Genomic DNA, 25,838 nt, shown 5'->3' on the forward strand with positions numbered 1-25,838 from the left:
AAGCTGTACATTCTGTATATTACCATATAACTCATAACTCATGTTTTCTTAATGGGCAATGAGATGATGTCATTAGGACCGTCCAGTTATATCATTAGAACATGCCCCATCTGAATACATGTGCTTGTTCTGCTGTCACACGTGGCTGTCCTTCCTCGGCTGAGGCATTATATGCAGTGATTAATACCGACTTTACCCGGTGGGATCAGAGTTCCATTTTTGACACTTATGACATTTAATCCCTCTATCTTCCAGTTGAGAATGTTTTGACTGACCAAGCATTACGAATCTGTGATCTGTGCGGTTGGATTTTTCCAGCTGTATAAAAGCTGAAAATACAAGACTATCCAGCTTTGCTCAACCCACACAGTTTATACCATGTATACCATGATTGATTAATCAGTCGAAAAGCAGTGCAAATGTTCTAAAATAATGAAAGACACCACACAGCTGTAGAATCCTGCTCCCATATAGCACAGATCCTTTAGCAGTCTCCTGCTGACTAATGCCGCTGACAGGCTCCAGTAGTCACATGCTTGTAAACACGTCATTGTCGGCACCTTGTAAACAAAGAGCGGTGGGGGACTTCTGGAGCATCTGCGCTGGAATGGTGGGCAATTAAATAAGTAGTAGTTGTTTTAGAATATTTGCTGCTTTTTTAACAACTAGATTGTTCCTTAAAGAATTAAATGTCATCCTAGAAATATTTGGTCTATCTGCATAATGCACAGACAGCAGTGATTTTATTTTTCTGTGGCTGCTAAAGGTGGACCCTAACCTGGCGTCCTCCTCTACTGCATCAGTACTGGTAGGGCTTGTCTGGTTAATGATAGGAAGCCGCAGCAGCTGCAGCTTTACTCTCTATGTTCAGAGCTGATGATCATGTTGTTCCTGTTTGTATCACTCATTCACCCTTCTGTCCTTCCTGGATGTGAACTTTCCCTGTGTCCTCACACCTCTTTTCCGCTCAGGTCAGGTGCTTAGTTTCCCCTTGGCTCACAAGGTGCTGGCGTCCACTTCTTCTTCTTCATCCGTTCTTATATTTAGTATATCTGCACACATTCACTGCACTGAAAGGTTTTCCTATCATCTTCTGTAACTTTACAAACAATATTGCCACAATACTAAAGAGCATTAAAGATTAGAAAACAGTCTGCTCCTAAATCCTTTTTTCATATCTAACTTAAAGCGTAACTGTCATTTTAGGGTCATTTTTTTGAAAACATTAAATATCAACAGTTCAAGCGATTTTAAGAAACTCTGTAATAGGTTTTATAAACCAAAAGAGTTTCCTTCTGTACTGAAAAAGCAGTCTCCCAGCCTCCCCATCAGATGAAGCAGGATTTCTCTGTCCATTATGTGGCTATGGAGAGGGGAGGGGCTGTTAGGAGTGACTGAGCACGGAGCAGTCCTGCACAGCACAACACCCTGCAATCTTCTCTCAGTAAGTTCATAGATAAGCACTGACCTTTCTGACACCAGAATCCTGCGGTTTAGGTGCCCAGAGAGTCTACAGACAGCTGACCTTCATGTCACCTCTTCCTGCTCCCTCATCTCCCTCAGCCCCTCCCCCCTTCATAGGCTTACAATGGAGAGAGCAGAACTCGTCTTCACTGGCTTCTCTGTAATGAAGACGTGTTTGCCTGATAATGCACAGATAAGAAGTCAGGGGGGGGGGGGGAGGCTGGGAGATTGCTTCTTAAAGACAGAAGGAGTCTTTTTTGGCTGATAAAATCTATTACAGAGTTTCTTAAAATCGCTTATACTACTGATTTCTGCAATAAAAAAAAAATATGACAGTTACGCTTTAAAAACTTGCAGAATTCAGGGATCTCATGACCTGGCTTAGAGCATCCCCCCACTACTATGATAACGCTTACCGGTATGTACTAAACAGAATAGATGGTTCATCATTGTATGATCAGCAGGGTGCCAACACCCAGCACCCCTTTATCCGTCACTTTGTGGCTATCCTGTCCCCTCAGGACAGTATTCCTGCTAAATAATTTCCACATCTAGTTGAATCTATGCTGTGACGAATTGCTAAGGATCTGAAGGCCAAAGAAAGCCCAGCTAGATGAGTGTCTTATTCGTAAAGAATAACAAGGTCTGCAATAAAATATTTGTAACAAATAAAAGTCCTTCCTTCCTCCTGTGCCCATTGAACCGAGCATTTCTGTGTGTAAACATTGTAGCTGAGCGCAAGTCCCTACAAGGATTCACTCTGAGCAAAGTACAGGACACCCATACATTACACTGTGAGGCTGAGCCAGGTTATACTAATATGGTATTATAAGGGGCTGCAGAAGTATATATGGCGGAAACCCCCTTCAGACAATAGAATGCTACCCTCAGAGAGATTATAGCTTCCAGGAACAAAGTATTATAAGAACTGGTGCCGGCTGTTAGAGTTCAGCAGTAAGTGAAAAAGTTAACACTTAAATAATTATTTGTATTGATGCTAGGCAGAACAGAACTAATAACTATATTCTGTAAATGGAATTGGTGGATAACGGAGGGCAATGGAAATAATCTGAAGGAGAGTGGGTTCTTTATCACATCATTCCCATATATACATATATGTGTATACATATCATACACAGGACAGGTCATTTTATCCTTTACATATGATCTATTGACCTAAGGAAATTAGGAATTACATCTGAAGATATTGATCAATAGCGGATTTAGGATGACTATGTAGTGTAATTTAGCTCAGGGTTGGACTGACCAAATGGCAGTTGTGGCAAATGCTAGATGGGCTTGTAATGTAGTTTGTGAGTCAGAGCTGAGTTTTAGTCCCGGTCCAGTCCTGATTTCGGGTACGATCACACTAAGGAATAGGCGAGGAATTGGAGAGGAAAGTTTTCTGCTTGAAATTCGCCTATTCAGCTCTTGCAGAATTTGAGCGGAATTCAAGCCCCATTTACTTCTTTAGGATTTCTCTAGCCATGTCAACAACAGAGAAGAAAACCCATTGAACACAAAGGGACATTGCTCTGTCAATATTTTACAAGTGGAATTTTCAAGCAGAATTTTAAGGAAATTAAGAGCAGATTCCGCTACAAATTCCTGATTCCTCAGTGTGAACATACACTTAGCTTGTATAGTCTCACAGCATTTCTGCAGCTTGCTTTCATCCAGTTATATCTATACATATACTGTCGATAAATGCACTATGAATTAGAACTGGCAGAATATCGGTAATCTTTATTCTCCATACAACTATGAAAGAGATGTAGGGTAGACTAGACAGGTCATTAAGCTATAGATGTTAAATTTTATTTCCCATCTAATAATTCTGGACTAGCAAATGGGGTATTGTTGTAAAGCATTGTTTCTTGACTTTGATATAGATACTGTTGTGTATTCCCAGTCCAGATGATCAGTTAGTCCATCCACAGCAGCAATAGTGACTTTAAGGCTGCGTTCCCATGTCCCTGGTACAGTCCGTATGCCACATGTATATCACGGACTGAACTCTTCACCTATTACAGGTCTCTCTGCATCATAATTCATTGTGATACAGTGAGTTCTGACACAGCTTTGTGATGGCTACCCTTTGCCTATAAATAATAGGAGATTTTGCTCTTTTAGGCTGGGTTCACACACAGTATATTTCAGGCAGTATTTGGTCCTCATGTCAGGTCCTCGAAGCAACCAAAACCAGGAGTGGATTGAAAGCACAGAAAGGATCTGTTCACATAATGTTGTAATTGAGTGGATGGCCGTCATTTAATGGCAAATATTTGCTGTTCTCTTAAAACAACAGCCGTTGTATTGAAATAATGGCAGTTATTTACTGTTATATGGCGGCCATCCACTCAATTTCAACATTGTGTAAACAGAGCCTTTCTGTTTAGGGTCTGCTCCTGGCTTTGGCTTAAAAAAATCTGTCAGATAAATCTGCCTGTGTAAACGCACGTTTGGCTATGTTCACACTATGTATCTTTCCGTCCGTAGTGCGAACCGCGAATATACGCCCGTAGTTTTGAGGTTGATGCGTACGCTTGAAAGTATACGATATACGGCCACACAATGCACACTACGTATGAGCCTACGGCCGGATCGTATATGGCGCCGTGAAAAATGAACATGACCATTTTGCGGCCGGAACTGTTCCAACGCACGGCCGTGGATTTCCATGCGGTCCAGTACGGAGTACTTATTTCAGCCAAATTGAACTTTATTTTTATATTAAAAGGTTCTGTGTGGTTTATTGGGCTGCGGGGGGGGGGGGGGCACGGACTCATATTCGGTGCGAGTTATCTTTTTTTTTTTTTTTTTTTTTTTTTTTTTTAAAGATACGCCGAAAACCTACTCCAGCTCTCAGCTGGCGTAGGTTTTCGGCTGTGCGCACCGGCTTGCACGGGATTTATGTAGAGGCAGCCTCTACGTAAATCTCCGTAGCGCCGGAAATGCGGGGGAATTTTTAAGTCCGGCGCAGAAAACGCCGGACTTGATAAATGTCCCCCTAAGAGTTATATAGCTTTCTTAAGCTGAGGCTCCTGGATTTATGTTCATGTATAGGCAGTGGTGTCATATTCATAGCTGAAACCTTATAACTCCTATTACAGGTTTGGGTAGCAGGTATGCACATGATGCACACCACAGTATTTTGAACCCAGTGCAGCATTTCTTTATTAAAAAAAAAAAAAAAATCCTGCAAAACAGGATATGAACTAGGACATATTTCTAACATGGTTTCCTTTTTCCTTGTTTGATTTCCCAGAATGTAACAGTAGGGACACATCCAGAGGAGATGTAAGGAATAAGCACATTGCTAGTGACCTCAACAATGGCTGTCTTATCATGCTTCCACTGGAAGCCTTGTCCCTGGCTGCCTGCCATTGAACCTGATGGTTAGATTGTTGTCAGTGAATATAGAAAATGCTCAGTAAACAATAAAGCAAGTTAAGGCTTGTCTGATATGGGTTCTCCAGAGACTGAAAGTACAGCTATTCATAACTTAGCTGATTGGCAGTAATATTATGTGACATGTTCTCTAGAGATGGACAGGTAGAATACAGTTGGTAATGGGTGCTAGCACCATGTTTCACACCTTTGTTCAACACCTTTTTTTATTTCTGAGGGTAGATTCACACTTTTGGATCTGCATGACATTTACATTGATCAGATCAGCGCTCACTTCTTGTTTCCCGCTCACTGCTGGCACTATTACACACAGACATTGAGTGAGGAGGAGCAGGGGGGGCGCAGGCAGCTGCAGGAGGGGCTGCCCGGACGATCTATACACCGTGTAGGTGGCCCATAGAGGAGAGCTGCATCGCTATCTTCATTGTAATTTTAGAACATCCTATAGGACAACGTTCAGCCGACATTGTGCATGCGGACTGATCATTGCCTTTCAATATGAGAACACAAAATGATTATTGCTCAGAACATCCGCTAATTGGCCAATATCCGTTCTTGTAATAGGACCCTTATTGTGGGTGACTGGGATTACTGACATAATTCGTAATGCATCAGATACAGGGCACTGGCATGTACACATACTCTGGATATGGCATAGAGATTAGCTATAGGTCTATATTGTGGATCTTTAAAGGTGCCTATGCACCTTCAGTAGTTGTAGTTGTCATATACAGTATTTTGACTTATCTATTCTCGTCCATGCTCGGCTCAGTCAAGCATGCATGTGCTTTTAATAGGAAGACAGGAGTAAAGGCCCTCATACACACTGAAAGAAGCCAAACCTACCTATTTAGGCTGGGTTCACACACAGTATATTTCAGGCAGGTCCTCGTGTCAGGTCGTCATATTGCAACCAAAACCAGGAGTGGATTAAAAACACAAAGGATCTGTTCACACAATGTTGAAATTGAGTGGATGGCCGCCATATAACAGTAATTGCCATTATTTCAATATAACAGCCGTTGTTTTAAAATAACAGCAAATATTTGCCATTAAATGGCGGCCATCTACTCAATTTCAACATTGTGTGAACAGAGCCTTTCTGTGTTTTTAATCCACTCCTGGTTTTGGTTGCAATATGAGGACCACAATACTGACTGAAATATACATAGTGTGAACCCAGCCTAATAATGTGTATGGTGGACCTCTGACTTCTGGTTTATTCTAGTGCTCTTTTATCCTCTCTGGAGATATGCTGCCGACAGAATTTTCCCATTTTCCCTTTTCCCATTTGAATGATTTTTGGGAGAAATAGCAATTGGCTAAATGAGTGTTTAGCCAACACCTGTTATAGGTGTATGGGCACCTTGAGCTGCAGTTAGACACCTTAGCCCAGGGGTAGGGAACCTTGGCTCTCCGGCTGTTGCAAAACTACAACTCCCATCATGCCTGGACAGCCAAAGTTAAAGCTTTGGCTGTCCAGGCATGATGGAAGTTGTAGTTTTGCAACAGCTGGAGAGCCAAGGTTCCCTACCCCTGCCTTAGACAGTGGCCTGTCTTTAGGAAGGACAAAGGCATCCACTATAAAAATTCAACATCATTTATTCTCCTGGCATTATTTGTGGAAGTAGAGTCTATATGCCCCCCATACACAGAAGACTGCTGGCCAGTGACCATCAGCAATGATGACGAGATCTGGTGAGAATACCATGACCTTCTCTGAAAGGGACAAGAACTTGTTGATCAGTATCGGCAATGTTTCGGTTATGTAGACTTCCTATATCCTGGGATTTATTGTGCTCCGCTCAGTGTTATCTGCACCTGTTCTCCTACAATGCTTACAGCTCAGAGCTGGTAGATTGCTCAGAGAATCAATGCCCATCTAAGTGATTAGTGATAGTGATTGCAGATCCTGACTAGCCAGAGGTCGCAGCCAGTGAATTATAGAGAGGCATGGAACACATACCCACTGAACTCCTTGTATTATGTGCACATATTTAGAGAAGTTTGATTTCTTCCATTTGTTATAGTTGTTATGCATGTGACTTCATACATACTGGGTGACTCACGCTAGTGGAGGACATCAAATACAGATACCACTTATGTGATGAGGCCTACCGTACGCTACCCTAACACAGGGGCTTACTAATGAGAAGACATCAAAAGTGTCAGAAAACGCCATTATCCTCATTACGTTGCAATGTTGTGAATCATTGGTAATACAAAAAAGATCTTTATATAGCGCCAACAATTCTGATCAATCTGATTCTATCTAATCAGATACAAAGTGCATTGAGCGTAGTGGGACACTGCTGAATGAAAGGTGATGTAGGGAAAGTCATGTAGGTAATGTCATAAGCCTGCCTAAAGAGGCCTGTTTTGGGGCACTCTTAGGGTCCTATTACACTGAGCGATTTTTAACGATTAACGACTAACGATTAATGATCGCAAACGAGATTGTTTATCGTTAACCTGAAATCGTTCACCACATTACACAGAATGATAATTGTTAGTTACGATAGTTAATATGATCGTTATTGCGATCGTTACTATGATCGTTTATTCCTTCTGATCCCAGAAAAAAAATGGGCAATGTGCTATTACACTGAACGATTAGTGAAAAAATGCGGAACTTGAGCGAACGAATGTGGAATTACAGCGAACGAATAGCGGACAATTAACGATAATTTTAGGTTCAGATCTAAATCAACAACATACGAACGATTTTTCGATCGTTGCCTGCAATTACACAGAACGATTATTGTTTAAATTCGAACGATTTAACGATTTTTCGCACGATAATTGTCCTGTCTATTAGGGCCCTTAAATCTGTGGTTGTTGGGAGTGTGAGTGTTTTAGATGTCACATTGCAGAGAATTGGTGCAGCACAAGTCTTGGAGACAGGAGTGAGAAATTCGGATTATGGAAGATGTTAGTTTTAGCTCATTAGCAGAATGTAGAGACCTGGTAGGGTAATAAACATAAGGAAAGAGATGCAGGGAGGGGCAGCAATGTGGAGAGCTTTAGGGGTGATGAAAAAATCGTCATACCTACCAGGCCAGGGGAACATATACAGAAATTCCATGGTACCACAGTAAAACTGGGCCACACTTTCCACTGAGACCTGTGGTGAGTTACTTCTGGACCCCAGGTATATAAACTTAACATAACCATTGCAGGAGAGTGTCAGCTAACCACTAACATAATGTCCGCACCATAAATGTCATGTCCCTGTACATTAGAACAATAAATGGGTGTATACATACTGTACTTCCCTTTCTCTCCTGCTGCTCCCATTGTCAGGTCCTCCGGTCCTGACTGTGTTCTTGTTCTGCCAGCTTCGGATGAGGTTCCACCTAGCTCTGTGATTGGCTGAGCAGGTAGTGAGATGTCATTGGAAGCGCAGCCAGGACCTTACAGTGAGAGCTGCAGAGGAGCGAGGGAGCCAAGTGTGCGCCCAGTTATTGTTTTAATGAATGTTTTATTTGTCAGTAAAACCAACATATTGTACAGTATGTTGTTCTATTCAATTTTATGCTATATTTATAGTATAAATATACTGTTTTTCTTAGTGCCTATATTTTTAAACATGGCTATAATTCACCAGGCTGCAATATGAAGATGTACATGGGAATAAAGTACATATTGATGTACTTGTGCTGTAGCTTGGAGATGCTGGGATCTTTTGTCCTTCAGACTGGTGTCAGCAATAAACTATGTGTGTGACGTGGCTCTGCCTGGTGCGCACTGACTCACCCAGCAGCAGCTATGCTACATCCAGCCTGGCCTCATTCATCAGCAAACAAAAGGAGCCTTTGCTTTCTCGCAATATCATTATGTCGCCTTGATAAATTTCTTTCTCAGATAATGATGTAGGAGAGGCATAATGGGCATCTACTTGTGGCTCTTTTAACCTTGGCACTGCAGTTGGGACATCCATGTAAATCTATGGAAATCAGAAATAAAATGTGTGGTATAATGAATTTGTACTCAGAGTAGCAAATGTTATGTTTATTGTATTATATGAAGAACAGCACAAATTTTACATGTATCAAAATAAAATTCATTTCTTCAGGATTAGAAAAACAATGACAGGTGAGGCCCTCATTTTGGAAGAAAGCTGCCATGTTTTTCCAGTCTAGTACAGCCCCTTTTAACATTCAACCCAAATATTTAAAAGGGTTTTCCCTCTATGGACAAGAAGAGTGATAAGTGCCCGCTCACTGGGAACCCAAACAATCACCAACCCCCCCCCCCCATTCTTCCTCTCTCCACAACCACGGTAAAGAAGACAATTCTACCAGTTTGATAAATCTCCCCATAGTGTATGTTGTGGTCCCTTAGAGCCCTATTCTACGGGCCGATCAAAAGTGTAAACGAGCGCCGATCTACTAGATCGACGCTCGTTTACTGGGCCTATTCCGCGGCCCGATGATCGTTTAGCGAGGGCTGCAGGGACATTGTTACCGATGTCCTTGCAGCATACATTACCTAGCAGGGCTTCTCCTCCGCTCCGTCTTCCTCCCTGGGTCCCGCGGCACAGCATCAACTCCGGAGCGGCCTGACTGAGCTGTCAGACCGCTCGGCCAATCACTGGCTGCGGCAGGCCCGGCCTGTGATTAGCTGAGCGGTCTGACAGCTCAGTCTGGCCGCACCGAAGCTGATGCTGCCAGACGGAGCAGAGGTGAAGCCCTGCTAGGTAATGTATGGTGCTTCTTAAATCGTCGGTCGCCCGACGCGCATCGCGATTCCACGAAGCGATGCACAGTGGGTAACCGATTTTAGGTTTGGGCCTAAATAAACGATCAGCCAATGACACGATCATCGGCTGACCGTGGAATAGGCCCCTTAACCTCTCAGTCACAGTGAATCACCATCTGCAGTGCCTTTCCTTAGGAATTAATTTAAGCATATTTTTGTATAAAAAAACCTGTTGTGAACAGAACCTCAGCTTATTATTATTACTGCTGATGTAGCATGAATGACGTCTTTCTTCTTACAATAGCTTTTTGCTATTCTGCTTTATATATCCTTTCCTAAGAGGTGAACTAACCTGCCTCTGCACTGTATGCACTGTATCATCTCTTGTGTATACATAGGGGATTTGCTTAGTAACAGTTTTCTGTAGACACATCTTCCAGGCACTAGAAAACCTGTTCTGTGCTGTTACATAACTGGCTCTTCACATAACCTACTATTTAACAAAGCAAACCTGCATGGTAATGTCTATAGAGATGGATGCAGACACAAGTCTCCTTGGCCACTGCTTATCCTGCAGAATTGGGGGAAGGGAAGGGGCAACAAAAGGAACTGCTAAAGAAATCCGACTTGCTAGTTTTCATCTTTCCTCTTTCACGCCTTCTGGTGTCATACTGAACTAGTGTACATTTTGATATGGTAGTGAAGATGGGACTGACCCATTCTTGTAACTTAAAGGGGTTCTCCATTCGCAATATTTTGCTAGTCTTACATCAGTATGTCATTAATATTAGATTTGTTGTGGTATCGTCACCCGTGTATAATTACTACAGACCAGACTGCCTCACCAATAACTAGGTGCTCCTCCTCTGTGAGGCCCACCTCATGGCTGTAGAGGCTCCTATACATATATGTGTGTGTGTGTGTATATATATATATATATATATATATATATATATATATATATATATATACACACACACACACACACACACACACACACACACACACACACACACACACACACACATACATACACACACACACATACACACACACGTATAAAACAGTAACAGTGCACTGTAGTGATGTTCATAGACACAGCGAGTCTCATGGAGCAGGGTGTGATAGCTGATAATTGTGTGATCTCTACTTTCAGCTTTTAAGTGAGAAAATAAGTGGAGCGGAAGGAACAAAACTTGATCATGATTTTCAAGAAATGGAAAGGGTAAGATTCAGATTTTACTTGCCTTTATGAAATGTGATACGTATGACCCTAACAATAAATCTATAAATCATCATTTTTTTCATTAAATAAAAAACAGGACATACTATCTGTATAATAAGCTTGGTAGGAGTTCTTGATATCGGTATGGCAGCACACAGACCCCAAATAGGTCCATAAGAGGCCCCAATCACATCACATTTTGGGCTACCTTACCGGTACGCTTTTGTCGGTATGTCCACATGTGCTGCCAAAGTAACCCAAAAGCATGATCTGAATGGGGCATTAGAGACTGTAATCGCTATATGTGTGCTGCATGGTCTGTCCCATACTGTCCCATCGAAGTAATGTTACTATTTCTTTAATATGTCATGCAATAGAGAATGCCACAGTTCTGGCTGGCAAATGACAAATATAGTATGAGAAAATATGTACGACATATTACATGATGAGAGTTGAAGGGCTCCATGTTATGAATACTTCTACTTACCTAGACTGGTTTAGGACTGAGGTGATAAGGTTGCTCCTTCAGGAGAGTGCCGAAAGGTGTATGGAGCCTAAAGGGCCTATTACACGGGTCGTCAGAGGAGCAAATGAGCGATGTCAGCGCTCGTTTGCTCCTCGTTCCCCGCTCACTGCCGCCGCTATTCAACGCGGCTGCAGCGAGCGGGTGAGAACGGGAGGGGGCGGCGGGGACCTGCGGGGGGGCTGCCCGGGTGATCGCTGATCGTCCGGGCAGCCCATAGGATATAGCAGCGTCTGCTGCCGACGCTCCTATTCAACGGAGCGACGGCAGCAGATCGCTGCTATATCAGTCTCTTGTTTTTCAACATGTTGAAAAACAAGCGACTGCAACGATCAGCCGACATGAACGATGTCTGCTGATCGTTGCACTCTATTCCATGGGACGATTATTGTCCGTAGCGGCCGAATACGGACGATAATCGTTCCGTGGAATAGGGCTATGCAGTGCTTCTTGGGGGAAAAAGTATGCAAAGTTTACTCCATCTGTTGGTGGTAGTGCCCCTGCATGTCTATGTCTCACTCTTTAAAGAGCCTTGAAACGTGACTGGAGAATAAGGGTGGTATTACATGGGCCGAGCAGGGCCCGATAATACCTGTAAACGAGCGCCGATCTGCTACATCGTTGCTCGTTTACTGGCTTTATTACACCGCCCGATAATCGTTTGACAAGAGCTGCAAGGACATCGTTACCGATGTCCTTGCAGCCCTTGCTAAACTGGCATACATTACCCATCCACGTTCCCGTGCGTGCTCCAGCTTCACAGCGTCCTGTCAGCTGGTAGGCCGCTCAGCCAATCACAGGCCGGGACCGCTGCGGCCTGTGATTGGCTGAGCGGCCTATCTGCTGACAGGCTGCTGTGAAGCTAGAGCGCTCACGGGACCCCGGGAGAAGCGGACGGCAGGAGCAGCCCTGGAACATGGATGGGTAATGTATATCGTTAGTCGCCGGCCACGCACCGCTATTACACATAGCGGTGCGCGGTTGGCGCCCGACAAAAATAGGGTCTAACCTATATCAACGATCAGCCGATGATCGTTGTCATCGGCTGATCGTTGCATTTATTACATGGAGCGATAATCAGCCGAATCGGGCCAATTCGGACGATTATCGTTCCGTGTAATAGTACCCTAACAGCCAAGCCAGAATCTTTCCCAGAAGGAAAAGTTACCCAGTAGTACAGGCAGGTTTCACAGCTTTTGATGCAGAATGCAAAAGGGAGAAATATTTTTGTTCCCTTTGTAGTTTTGGCAAAAAAAAAAAAAAAGCATCATAAACATTACTTGTGAATCCAGTCCAGTAGCATGTTAGGAGGGTTTGTATTTAACCAACATGAATAGCACAAATTGATTGTCATGTTGTATTTGTGTTTTAGAAAATTGACATCACCAACAAAGTTGTAGCCGAACTGCTTTCCAAAACCACAGAATATTTACAGCCGAATCCAGGTAATATTGACTTGCTGTACAATGTGCTCTCTACCCTCACCCCAGCTCAGTTTGGGGTCTAGACATTATTGTAATAATTCCATTTCTCATTTCAGCCTATCGAGCCAGGCTAGGGATGATAAACACCATGTCAAAAATCAGAGGACAAGTGAAAACTACAGGTTACCCGCAGACGGAAGGATTACTAGGGGAGTCTATGCTCCGGTATGGGAGAGAACTGGGAGAAGACTCAGAATTTGGTGAGTGGACATATTGTGGTGGTTCATGGATAAAATAGGGGGCTTGTTTAGCGACACATGGCATAAAAGGGAGTTTAGCAAATAGGCGTTTGCACTTCTCCTATCTCATTCTAACCATGGGTTGGGTTGGAACACTTGGACTACCACCAAATAAAACTGTCAGTGTTCAGAAACTAATTGATCATTAGAATGAGCAAAAAGACTACTGCTCTGCCGTACGCTCCTCTCCCCTTTGTATCTATTAAACTCTGACCGATCTATAGATGACAGGTACACTTTGAGAAAGGGGGATACTGCTAGTAAGAGCAAAAGTAAGATCGTGGTCTGTCACCATCTCCTGCTGTTATTCTCCCCTGTATACCCTTTTAGTGAACCAAGAGATGCCATACATACATGCATGCATACATACATACATACATACATACATACATACATACATTTTAGTTTATGTTATAGCCCCCCTTCACCAATCATTGATCATATCTGCCTTCTGATTTATTTTTTTTCAACTAAAGATAGCCAGCACCCATTTACCTACTCTGTGAGTCAAACATTTAGCGGCACCTGGAGTGTGGAGACTTGTGCTCGGCACAGTGTGTGACATTGCAGATTGCCAGGAACAGACTTGTAGCCACAATATTAATAATAAAAACCCATTTAATAATGCTAAAATTACATAAAGGCGCCGGTAAGTTTAACAAGCCAGGTGACTAATCAGAGAGGAATTTTGCTGTCTGCGGGTTACATATAGGGCAAGGATGGGGAACCTTCGGCCCTCCAGCTGTTGCAAAACTACAGTTCTCAGCATGGTGGGACAACCAAAGATTTGTGTTTGAAGTGTAAAAATTGTCCCAAAATCTTGGCAGGTAAGGGATTAAAGTAGTGTAGGTGGTTTGGGATGGATCCTCTGTTATACTTGGTATTTCTTATTTGTATAACACCCACACATGTGGCAGTGCTGTACAGGGAATATATTCAGTCACATTAGTCTCTATTAGCACTGTGCCTTGCAGTTCCTTTCTTCCCTATTGAAGGCATATATACACATGCGATGCTTGGTAAAGCCATTACTCTTGATCTCCCAAAGCTTCTCAGCAATCTGCAGTCATCAATAAACTTTCCATTTATACCAGGCAGCGCTTTGCTGGATGTTGGAGAAAGTATGAAACAAATGTCAGAAGTGAAGGACTCTCTCGATATTAATGTCAAGCAGAATTTCATCGATCCTCTGCAGTCCTTACAAGACAAAGACCTAAAAGAGATTATAGTAAGTATTTATCATTTACCTGGTGTTATTATGTATCCTGGGGAAAGTAGAATCTGAAATCATGTATATCAGACATGTCAAACTCTGGCCCCCTGTGTCATTATTTTTGGCCCGCCAAGGATATCAATTGATTTCCTAGAGCTGGCCCACCAATGTCACAACAGATTATTATGTGTGTGGTCAGAATGGGCGCTCAGACCACCTATATTATAATTTTCTAGGACACAGGCAGTTTTAAGCCTGTGGCCTTTAAGTGAGTGAGTCACGTTCGGGCAGCGTGGCGACATCACCACACAGGTCCTGCCCAAGGTCCAGCCCAGTCTTCTGATGGCGGCAGTAAGTAACAACTATAGGGGGAACTATTGTTGGAGCTTATAGTGGTGCACTATTGGGAGGGCTGGCTACTATGTGGAGCAATACTGAGAGTGCCGGCTACTATGTGGAGCACTACTGAGAGGGCTGGCTACTAAGTGAGGCACTATTGCAAAGGCTTACTATTATATGGAGCACTATTGGGAGTGTTAATTACTCTATAGGGCACTATTGGGACAGCTGGCTACTATGTAGGGCGCTAATGGGAGGGCTACTATGTGCTACACTGTTGGAAGGGGCGCACACCGCTCTGCACGCTTTAATAAATATCATGGTTGGCCCGCGGCTTTGTCCAATTTTTCAATATTTGCCCATTGTGTATCTGAGTTTGACACCCCTGATGTATATGGTACAACAATATAGGGTCATATGGTATAACATTAAAGGGTTATACATAACAAATTTTCATATTTTAGTCCACAGTTCCAATGAGTTTTCCATGTATCTAGCCTAAAGTGAATTATACTCATTTTACGAAGATGTCTTAACTCATTCATAGGCTAAAGTAATTGAATTCCTGATGTCTCTCTTGCTTTTGGTCTTTAGTATCATTTGAAAAAGCTGGAAGGCCGGCGCTTAGATTATGACTACAAGAAGAAACGACAAGGAAAGATTCCAGATGAAGAAATTCGACAAGCAGTGGAAAAATTTGAGGAATCTAAAGAAGTGGCGGAACGAAGCATGTTTAATTTTCTAGAAAATGATGTAAGTATAGAATGTGCTGTGGAAAATGCACACTCACTTTCTCTACATATTTACTTATATAAAGATCACTAGTTACAATATCCTCAAGTTACAGAATTTAATGTACAGTACAGTGGTCTTTTCTAGAATATTGTACTTTGCCCCTTGTAATTACTGCCCTTTACCTGTTGTACATGTTCTTTATGGCTCTTTACCTGTTGTACATGTTCTTTATGGCTCTTTACCTGTACTACATGTTCTGTATGGCTCTTTACCTGTACTACATGTTCTTTATGGCTCTTTACCTGTACTGCTCTTTAGCTGTACTATATGTTCTATACTGACCTTAACACCTATACTACATGTACTGCATTGCTCTTTACATGCACTAAATGTATTGTACTGGTCTTTACCTGTACTACATGTACTATTGTACTCTCTACCTGCACTTTCCTGCTTGCTATATTTACTTTAAGATAAGCTGCTACTTTGGATATCAGGTTAAGGTTGCTCCATTTCATTTTTACTGTACTGTGCATGTACTGTCCTTAGTAGTTGGTACCAGCCGCTCCATACATATATGTAACGATTGCATTTTCTGCATTATCTGTTTGATACTACTACTATTATTTAATCCCCCATTTGTTTCCTACTGTGAGTTCACATTTTGGCATTGAATCAATTACTAGATTTCCGTGAAGCTGTGGTTATCCTTAAAGGGGGTAGTGCGGCGGTAAGCAATAATTCACTAAATAACACACATTACAAAGTTTTACAATTGGCTGAGCATAACTGTGGTCAGCCAATTGTGGCTGAGCAGCTGATGACGCGGCAGAGGGCGGCCGGCACGAGGGACGGTCGGAGCTGTTTGTCTGGCCGCCCGAAGAAGACATCATTGTCCCAAGATGGTGGACGGGGGTCGACACGAATCAGGTGAGTATAGAGCACTACATTTCCGGGTCTAGCGTGGGTGGGGGAAACACGGGGAAGGGGGCCATTCACTAACATAACATACATTACAAAGTTGTAAAACTTTGTAATGTGTGTTATTTAGTGAATAATTGTTTAGCGCAGCACTACCCCTTTAAAGAATATATGGACCACAGTATTGATGAAGTAATAAGCTTTTTTTTCACACATATATAAAAATGTGCTGACAACAAAATCACACAAAACCATCAATGGAAATCAAATTTATTAACCAATGGAATCACACACAAAATTTAAGTGGAAAAACACACTCCAGGCTGATCCAACTTTGATGTAATGTCCTTTAAAACATGACAAAATGAGGCTGAGTATTGTGTTTGGCCTCCATGTGCCTGTATGACCTCCCTACAATGCCTGGGCCTGCTCCTGATGAGGTGGCGGAGGGTCTCCTGAGGGATCTCCTCCCAGACCTGGACTAAAGCATCCGCCAACTCCTGGACAGTCTGTGGTGCAATCGGATTTAGGTCTGGGGAACAGTCGGGCCAGTCCATAGCTTCAATGCCTTTATCTTGCAGGACACACTCCAGCCACATGAGGTCTAGCATTGTCCTGCATTAGGAGGAACCCAGGGCCAACCGCACCAACATATGGTCTCACAAGGGGTCCGCGGATCTCATCTTGGTACCTAATGGCAGTCAGGCTACCTCTGGCGAGCACATGGAGGGCTGTGTAGCCCTCCAAAGAACCTGCTTTCATCTGTGAAGAGCACAGGGTGCAAGTGGCGAATTTGCCAATCCCGGTGTTCTCTGGCAAATGCCAAGCGTCCTGCACGTTGTTGGGCTGTGAGCACAACCCCCATCTGCGGATTACAGTTGGTTTCTAATCGTTGGTGCAGACACATGCACATTTGTGGCCTACTGGAGGTCATTTTGCAAGGCTCTGGCAGTGCTTCTCCTGTTCCTCCTTGCACAGAGGCGGAAAGAAGTGGTCCTGCTGCTGGGTTGTTGCCTACTACGGCCTCCTCCACGTCTCCTAGTGTACTGGTCTGTCGCCTGGTAGCACCTCCAGCCTCTGGACACTACACTGACAGACACAGCAGACCTTCTTGCCACAGCTCACATTGATGTGCCATGCTGAATGAGCTGCACTACCTTAGCCACTTCTGTGGGTTGTAGAGTCCATCTCATGCTACCATGAGTGTGAAAGCTCCACCAACATTCAAAAGTGACCACCTGCAGGACCACTTCTTTATTAAGTGTATATTAAGTGTATCTTGCTAATTGCCAGTTATCTTGCTGTTGTCTTTTTCATTGGCACAACGGCATGTGAGATTGATTGTCAATAGTGTTGCTTCCTAAGGGTCCATTAACACAAAAAGATTATCTGACAGATTATCTGCCAAAGAGTTGAAGCCAAAGCCAGGAACAGACTATAAACAGAGATCAGGTCGTAAAGGAAAGCCTGAGATTTTTTCCTCTTTTCAAAACCATTCCTGGCTTGGGCTTCAAATCTTTGGCAGATAATCTGTCAGATAATCTTTCTGTGTAAATGGACCCTTAGGGTCCTATTCCACGGGCCGAGGAGGGCCCGATCAACGATGTAAACGGGCGGCGATCTGCTAGATCGCCGCTTGTTTACTGGGCCTATTCCACGGCCCGATGATCGTTGAGCGAGGGCTGCAAGGACATTACCGATGTCCTTGCAGCAGCATCATACATTACCTGCAGGTCTTCTCTGCGCTGTCTTCATCCCAGGGTCCCGCGCGCTCTATCTTCAGAATGGCCGGTCAGCTGACAGGCCACAGTCAGCCAATCACAGGCAGCTGACAGGCCACAGTCAGCCAATCACAGGTCCCAGCCTGTGATTGGCTGAGCGCTCTGTCAGCTGACCGGCCATTCAGAAGATAAAGAGCGCGGGACCCTGGGATGAACACAGCGCGGAGAAGACCTGCAGGTAATGTATGATGCTGCTGCTGTCAAATCATCGGTTGCCCGCCGCGCAACGCTATTCAACCGTAGCGATGCGCGGTGGGGGAACGATGATTTTAGGTCTGGCCCTAAATGAACGGCTGATCATCGGCTGATCGTTCTCTTTATTTCACCGAACAATAATCTGCCGAATCGGGCCAAATGGGGCCGATCCGGCCGATTATCGTTAATGTGGAATAGGGCCCCTAGGGTGCATTTACACAGACAGATTTATCTGACAGATTTTTAAAGCCAAAGCCAGGAATGGATTTGAAAAGAGGAGAAATCTGTCTTTCCTTTATGATCTGTTCCCTGTTTATAGTCTCTTCCTGGCTTTGGCTTTCAAGATCTGTCAGATAAATCTAAACGCACCATAAGTTGACAGTTTGATTTCACAGAAGTTTGATTTACTTATAGTGTGTTGTTTAAGTGTTCCCTTTATTTTTGTATGCAGTGTGTGTATAGATATTCACACACCCGGCAACTGGTTATACAGCTCAGTAGAGATGGTGCTTTTTAGCTATAGATGAATAAATCACTTCCTTCCATTACTGGTACAGTCACATACTGACATCCTGCAAAAATCCTGTTAGTGGGAAGAGAGGAATTAGGTGACAGCTAATGTGGGTGTTGAGGAAATAATAGTCTCCTTCCACGGATGTGATAGCAATCTTGTACTTGTGAGCAGAGCACAATATGTAATTCATCATCATGTGTAACACGTCATTACATGAATGAGCCATACCGAACAAGGCTACTCATGTGTTATGGTCTTCACCTCCATACACATTAAGCTGCTGTAAGCTACATGTTTCTTTGAATTTTTAAATATTATTACATAGAACCTAAATATCCTGCATTATCTCTAGAGTTGAATCCTGGCACTAAATACCAACACTGTTCTGCATTAGGTTGCGGTTTTTCATCCGTATTACTGACAATGTCCTGGTGTGGCAGTCAGGATGGGACTTATTAGTAATACAGATGCAAAAAAATGAAGCCGTGGGGGGGCGGTCAAGTCAGTGTCCTTATAGCACCTGTTTCATATAGCTTTAGTTTTCTAGAGAACTGAGGAGTGGATGCTTTGGAGTTGCCATTGAGTGGATTGTCATTCCATATCTTATTGACCTACCACACCTACAAATGTGCGCAGTTTACTTTGAAAACACTTAAATCATGAGCTTTACAGCACCAGCCTGGGATTGGTAACTCACCTTTCACATACTATGAACAGACTTCTAAGACTCCTGAATAAAAGGCCCTTCAGTGATAACTTGCACTTATACATTAGGCAATAGCACAAGCTGAGATCCTGTAAAGTTCCCTTCATTACAATCTCCACTTTTACTAGAAGTAGAAGTCATGTCATAGAGCAGGAAGGCCATACAAAATAATAATGCTGTATATACTGGAAATGGAGGTTCACCAAAATAAAGGCACAAATAGAAGTGACCCAATTAAAAAAAGGAGGCTATATTAAGTGTGCTGCCTGCTTGTCTGTGTGACTGATAGTGAATGAATCGAATTACATATGCATCAATACCGATGACCTGTATCCATACAGATGAGCTTATGAGCACGTGCTTCCTTACTTTTGTCACACAAATCTAAAATTAATCCTTCATTGTTATTCAGCTGGAAGCGCATATATATAAATGGGATCAGATCAGACCACACCTTACTGCAGGATTCACGCACAATGTTTTCTATACCATTCCCCCCCTTAAACCATTATGGTCATATATTATTTTACGTATAGCACCGTGATTTTTTTACATCACCCCCTTTAAGCTACTTTGTAAAATCACATGGGGTACACGTCTTCTGAGACATGTTAGGCGGACCTGATTGACTTCTTTTTCCGAGAAGCCTGTTATGTTTTACGCCGAATGATATCCTGCATGATCTATTTCATCAGTATGCATAATTCAGGCCTTCCAATGCTTCTCGGCAATTAATATTAAAAGCATCCCCCAGAATTGGCAGACACATTAATATTCATTTTAGAAAATTCCATGGGATGTGTATGGAATATGCAGAGCACTAGGCAGTTCACTGTATATGTGATCAGTGTTCACTTTTCAGGGTAAAAGCTGTGACATCTTGGACAACGTTTTATTACAGCACCCTGCAGAAGCTATGTGTTTAAAACCCAAATATAGGGTCAGACGGAAAATACTAAAATATGGCAGTGTGCATGTGCCCTGAGGAAACCTTGGCAAATATAGATGTATTACATAGAGAAAAAAAGGAATAAACTAGTCACTTTAAGTGGAAACAGTTGTATAATGGTTGTATGCTGCCCTCTAATGGTAGGTTTATAAAATACATGTACGATTATGTAATATGTTGACGTATTCTGGAATACTGTATGCAGAAGATCAGATTTGCCATCATCGTCACAGTTATGGCTCTTTGTGTATATTTTGTGGATGTTTTTCTTTTAGCATTTTAGCCTCTGTAGTAATTTTAGACTGTGGCCGGGTTTGAATAGGATTTTATATAGAACATTAACCTTGCTGCATGCTTTATCTGTTGTAGACTATTATATATATATGACAAGAACTCACCTGACCTGCTGGACGTTGTCCTGGTTTGATTCAAGGTTCCAGTACTGAAAGGCTGCAGTACAACTCCTTACGTATTTATTACTATATTAAAGGGGAACTTCGGGCAGGCTTGTAAAAAAGAAAAACACTTCTAAACAATGCAAGGTTCTTCCCTATGTTTCCCCTAACACTCTTTATGAGGTTTTACAGTAGTGTACCGCCCCTCCGATGCAGTTTCCTGCCTGTTCCATGTCTCTTGCTGTTCCTCTTCCTGACCACTGCTATCAGACTACATCTCCCAGTGGTCTTTGGGGTGCACACTCAGTACATCCTGTTTCTTCTACCCCTATAAGCCCATCCCCTCTCTCATCAATGCCACGCCTCTTTCTGTCCACGCCCTGCTCCCGTTCATAGAGACAGTTTCCCCAGTAGCAATGTGTATTCTGGTGCTAATAAGCATTAGATTACATATTAGGTGGGGGCTCAGCATCACTGATACTGCATGCATACAGCTAAAGCGATATCTAACTGTGCCAGGACCAGGCCTTCTGAAGCCCTGCAGTTCCTGACACAGCCACTGGTGGCAGCAGAGGAGCCCTGTCACCCCTTACAACTGCCATTCAATGAAAACATTTAAAAATAAAAATAAAAACTGAATTTTCTTTAACGTTATTTTAATCAAAGTTTTCTAACTTTATTAAAAAAAAAAAAGCTTTAAAAGATTATATATTTCTCCAGAATACTCCAATAGGGTGCGTTCACACCTACATAATCTGCAGCAGATCCGCAGCAGATTTGATGGTGCAGATTTGATGCTGTGTTCAGTTATTTAAATGAAATCTGCTGCGGATCTGCAGCAGAAAATACGCTGCGCATCCGGTAAGTGTGAACGTACCCTTAAGGGGGTACTCTAACAAAAAAATCTTTCAACTCAACTGGTGCCAAAGATTTTTAATTTACTTGTAATAAATAATCTCAAGTCTTTCAGTACTTATCAGCTGCTGTATGTCCTACAGGAAGTTGTGTACTCTTTCCAGTCTGGAGAGCAGGAGAGGTGTTCTATGGGGATTTTCTACTGCTCTGGACAGTTCCTGACTAGAGTTGATCGAACCTCGGGATATCCTAGGTTTGATCGAACTCGAACATACCCAAACCTTCCGCATTAGATTTCTGATGCCTTCCCGATCTGTGGGGAAGGAGGAGACATCCCTGGGACCGCCTGGAATTCCGGGATTCAGCCTATTACCTTGGCAGAATCCCGGAATCCGGGTATGTTCGAGTTCGATCGAACCTAGGATTTTCTGAGGTTCAATCAAATCTATTCCTGACATGGACAGAGGTGGCAGCAGAGAGCACTGTTTCAGACCGGAAAGAAACACCACTTACTGCAGGACAAACAGCAGCTGATAAGTACCAAAAGACTGGAGATTTTTTAATAGTAAAGTAAATTAAATAGTATTAAATTTAATAGTAAAGTAAATTACAGATCTCTGGCACTTTTTGACACCAGCTGATTTGGAGATTTTTTTTCCTGCTGGAGTACCCCTTTAAAGTGCAGTTGAGGTAGATATCAGCCAGGTTAGCTCAATGCTCCAGTCTGCAGACACTGTCAGAGGGCATTGTCTGTTCAGTATACAGTACATATGACTGATGATAGACATGTTATGTTCTTGTTACTGATCACTGCCCCCACTCTTATTACAGATAGAACAAGTGAGCCAGCTGGCTGTATTCACAGAGGCGGCATTGGACTACCATAGACAATGTGCACAGATCCTGGAAGACCTCCACAGCAGGTTACACAACAGGTGAGCTGATATATCATATCGTGGGTAGAGTGTACAAGCTGTTTTCTTGCTTTCTGTGGTGTGATAAAAATAAGGCCCCAGTGTCAGACTATAAGTGATGATCACATATGCTTATTTGCTCTTAGGTTATAAGGTTAAATGATAGATAGATAGATAGAAATGATCAATCGATCATCTCTTTGGGTGTCCACATGATTGTTTCCAACATACCTCACTATAAGATATATGTATGTATGACAGCATGCACATAAACAGTCCCCACTCCCAAGACAGGCTCTTACAGGTAGAGCGTTTCAATAGATGAATAGGACCAGATTCACACAGGTGCTTTTTTTTTTTTTTAGCTGAGACTGTCAATGAAACAATAGAGGAAAAGTAGAGGAAACAGAGGAAAGTCTAATATGTGTATTCCTTTATGGTATCCGATGTATAGCGCAACATAAACTGTGTGTGTGAATCTGGCATAACATTAGTACACAGAAGAACAGAGACTGGATGGAGATAGCAAATCTTTGGCCCTCATGGCACACACAGTGTGAGGGTCTGTATAGTCCTGTTTACTGAGTGTCATCCTAATGGGCGTTTATGTATCCAATATTCACAGTGTGTATGAGGTCTCCTTATACTGTACATATGAGCATTACTCTCCATCCCCACACAACAGGAGGTGGGAAGTTTGTATAAAACAGCACTGCTTTTCCATATCCCTCAGTAGGAATTATAGAATCAGATGATTGTTTTAAGAATTTAATCTGAAAAAATGATGTCTTCTGTTTTTAGAATGAATTCTGCATCCAGTCGCCCTAAACGTGAACACCAATCAAGATCCATAATGTCCGTACTAGACTCAGATGAAAGGCTACAACATAATGGAATCTCCAGCAGTTCATCCATTAGGTTGTCAGGTACTGATGACCTCCTATGTTCTCATCAAATACCCAGTTTTATTCTTTTGGCTTATAGCTTCTGCTGGCTCTGTACACCGCACTCATTGAGCACTGTGTATACAGCAATAGGGAAGGTGAACTTATCACTGCCTTCTTTCTGGAGTACCATACCATTTAAACCACCTGGTTGATAATGTGAAGGTCCCCCCATGGGCAATGTCAATTGGATTGGGGGAACTGAGGGAACTCTTTGTTGTGCTCTACAAATCATTCATGAACAAATGTTGTAGTGTAGCAGGGTACATATCTGTTTTAATGGTGTTCACTGTACATAATAATGTGATTGTTTCATAGTTTAGGCTATTAGTCTTTCTGATTAGCAGGTGGGTCCTTCCTGAATACTTTAAGGAGATAGTAAAGTGGTATATAGCCCTATTACTTTCCTCTTTTTATTGGCCCTCCAAGCAAAGTAACTTCCCTGAGAATGGCAACCACACCACTCCCAACATGTTTCTACCAGTAGTGATACCTGTGTCATCAGGGGACTTAAAAGACAATTGTTAGGCACAAAATAAAACAATCAAGGTGTTGGGCATGTATGGTGATTGAGTAAAGGCTACATTTTAAAGGACTTCTGCTGGGAGCTTTCCCATAATATTTCACGTTAACAGTATGCTCTATTGCTTCCACCACTTTAACCCAAAAAGTGGTGCACTGAGTTTCATCCCTGTGTACCATACTCTTCAGTTGCACATAGCTATGACAGTTTTTAAGGCTTTAATGAAACTTGTTTGTCTTCCCCAGGTTCCACCATGCAGTTGGATCAGCCTTGTTGCAGAGCAATATATGATTTTGACCCTGAGAATGAAGGTGAACTTGGCTTCAAAGAAGGAGACATTATTACATTGACCAACCAAATAGATGAGAACTGGTTTGAGGGCATGGTCAACGGGGAATCAGGGTTCTTTCCAATCAACTATGTTGAAGTTGTTGTTCCCCTCCCCCAGTGAACATCACACCAACATGTTAGAGACAATTCCACCATCTTGCAAATAGACTCTGAAAACCTTCTGAATGTGGCATTCTGTGAACGCCTTGCTACTTGAGTGACTTAAAATTTATTGTGTCATCTCTTTTATATGTATTTATTTTGTATCGATTTTTATTTTTATGAAGACATTGACACTGTTACAAGGATGTGCAAAAAAAGATTCTATTTTGTCATTGTATGGAGATTGTTTCTTTATGTTTCATATGTGGCACGTGTTGCATGTATGTTGCCTATTTTTAAGATTTTTTGTTTTATTAAATCCTTTTGAAAGTATTTTAAAACACATGAGCAAGTCTGAAGGAGTCAGACTTATTTTCCTTATGACCATTAGAAAACACCAGTTCTTAACTGTGAATATTCTCATACGTGTTGCACAAATCGGCATTATATGTGTCAAATTTGTGTTATGTTGTCTTAATATAAACTGATGTCTATATGACCAAATATAATAAATATATTACAAAACTGCATTCTACTTTTAGTTTGCTTGTACAATCGGAAACTACAAAATAGAAGAAGACTGGCTTCTATTTGTTTACATGCTCAATGTATTAATTCCTTTATAATTCCCCCATTTTCTAAATGTATGATGCATCTGTTGCAGGTATGTGACCTTGTATGATAAGCTGTGTATAGCAGTATTGCTACTTTATTATATAGCTTGTATAGCATTTTTCTTTTCTGTTCTGCAGTTTCCATCACACATAAAAGGATGCTTCTGTGTCTATAACAGGGATGGGGTACCTTCGGCCCTCCAGCTATTGTAAAACTACACTGCTTCAAAAAATAAAGGGTCCACTTAGGGGGACACTTGCTAACTTGCTATTGTTGCATCCCTGGCGTTCAACAGGGAGAAGCTGTATCCCGTGCTCGCGTGATGGGCCGGGGGGTGGCAAGGCCTCCTCCCATGCCCAATTTACCATGATTTATCACGGCAGAGATCTACACTAGAGATGATCGAACTCGAACATCCTCGAACCTGCCGTATTTGATTGCGGATGCCTTCCTGGTCCGTGCAGAAGGAGGACATAACCTGGGGGCCGCCTGGAATTCTGGAGTTCAGCCTAGGTAATAAGCTGAAACATGGAATTCCAATCGGTCCCCAGGCACTCTCTTCCTTCCCCACGGACTGGCAAGGCATCAGCAATCAAATGCGGCAGGTTCAAGGAAGTTCGAGTTGGATCAAACCTATGGTTTTCCTATGTTCGATCATCTCTAATCTACACTTGTTCAGGAGCAGGTGAAGATTACTGCAGGCACAGGTCAGGCCGGATTCACTAAGAGGCGTGCGCTTCTTACTGAATCCAGTGGGGCA

General features: G+C 42.5%; 1 protein-coding gene across 1 annotated transcript in view; it reads left to right on the top strand.

The window, feature by feature from the left end:
• Nucleotides 1-24,986, top strand: part of SH3GL3 (SH3 domain containing GRB2 like 3, endophilin A3) — a 45,711-nt gene extending 20,725 nt beyond the window's left edge. The window contains exons 2-9 of the mRNA XM_069956617.1: nt 10,733-10,801; nt 12,697-12,769; nt 12,865-13,008; nt 14,142-14,275; nt 15,194-15,352; nt 22,482-22,585; nt 23,366-23,490; nt 24,277-24,986. Of these exons, the coding sequence (XP_069812718.1) occupies nt 10,733-10,801; nt 12,697-12,769; nt 12,865-13,008; nt 14,142-14,275; nt 15,194-15,352; nt 22,482-22,585; nt 23,366-23,490; nt 24,277-24,482 (1,014 nt within the window). The 3' untranslated portion in view covers nt 24,483-24,986. The remainder of the gene's footprint in view (nt 1-10,732; nt 10,802-12,696; nt 12,770-12,864; nt 13,009-14,141; nt 14,276-15,193; nt 15,353-22,481; nt 22,586-23,365; nt 23,491-24,276) is intronic.
• Nucleotides 24,987-25,838: the final 852 nt, after the last annotated feature.

The sequence above is a fragment of the Dendropsophus ebraccatus genome, chromosome 1 (assembly GCF_027789765.1).
Source record: "Dendropsophus ebraccatus isolate aDenEbr1 chromosome 1, aDenEbr1.pat, whole genome shotgun sequence".
Taxonomy (NCBI): Eukaryota; Metazoa; Chordata; class Amphibia; order Anura; family Hylidae; genus Dendropsophus; species Dendropsophus ebraccatus.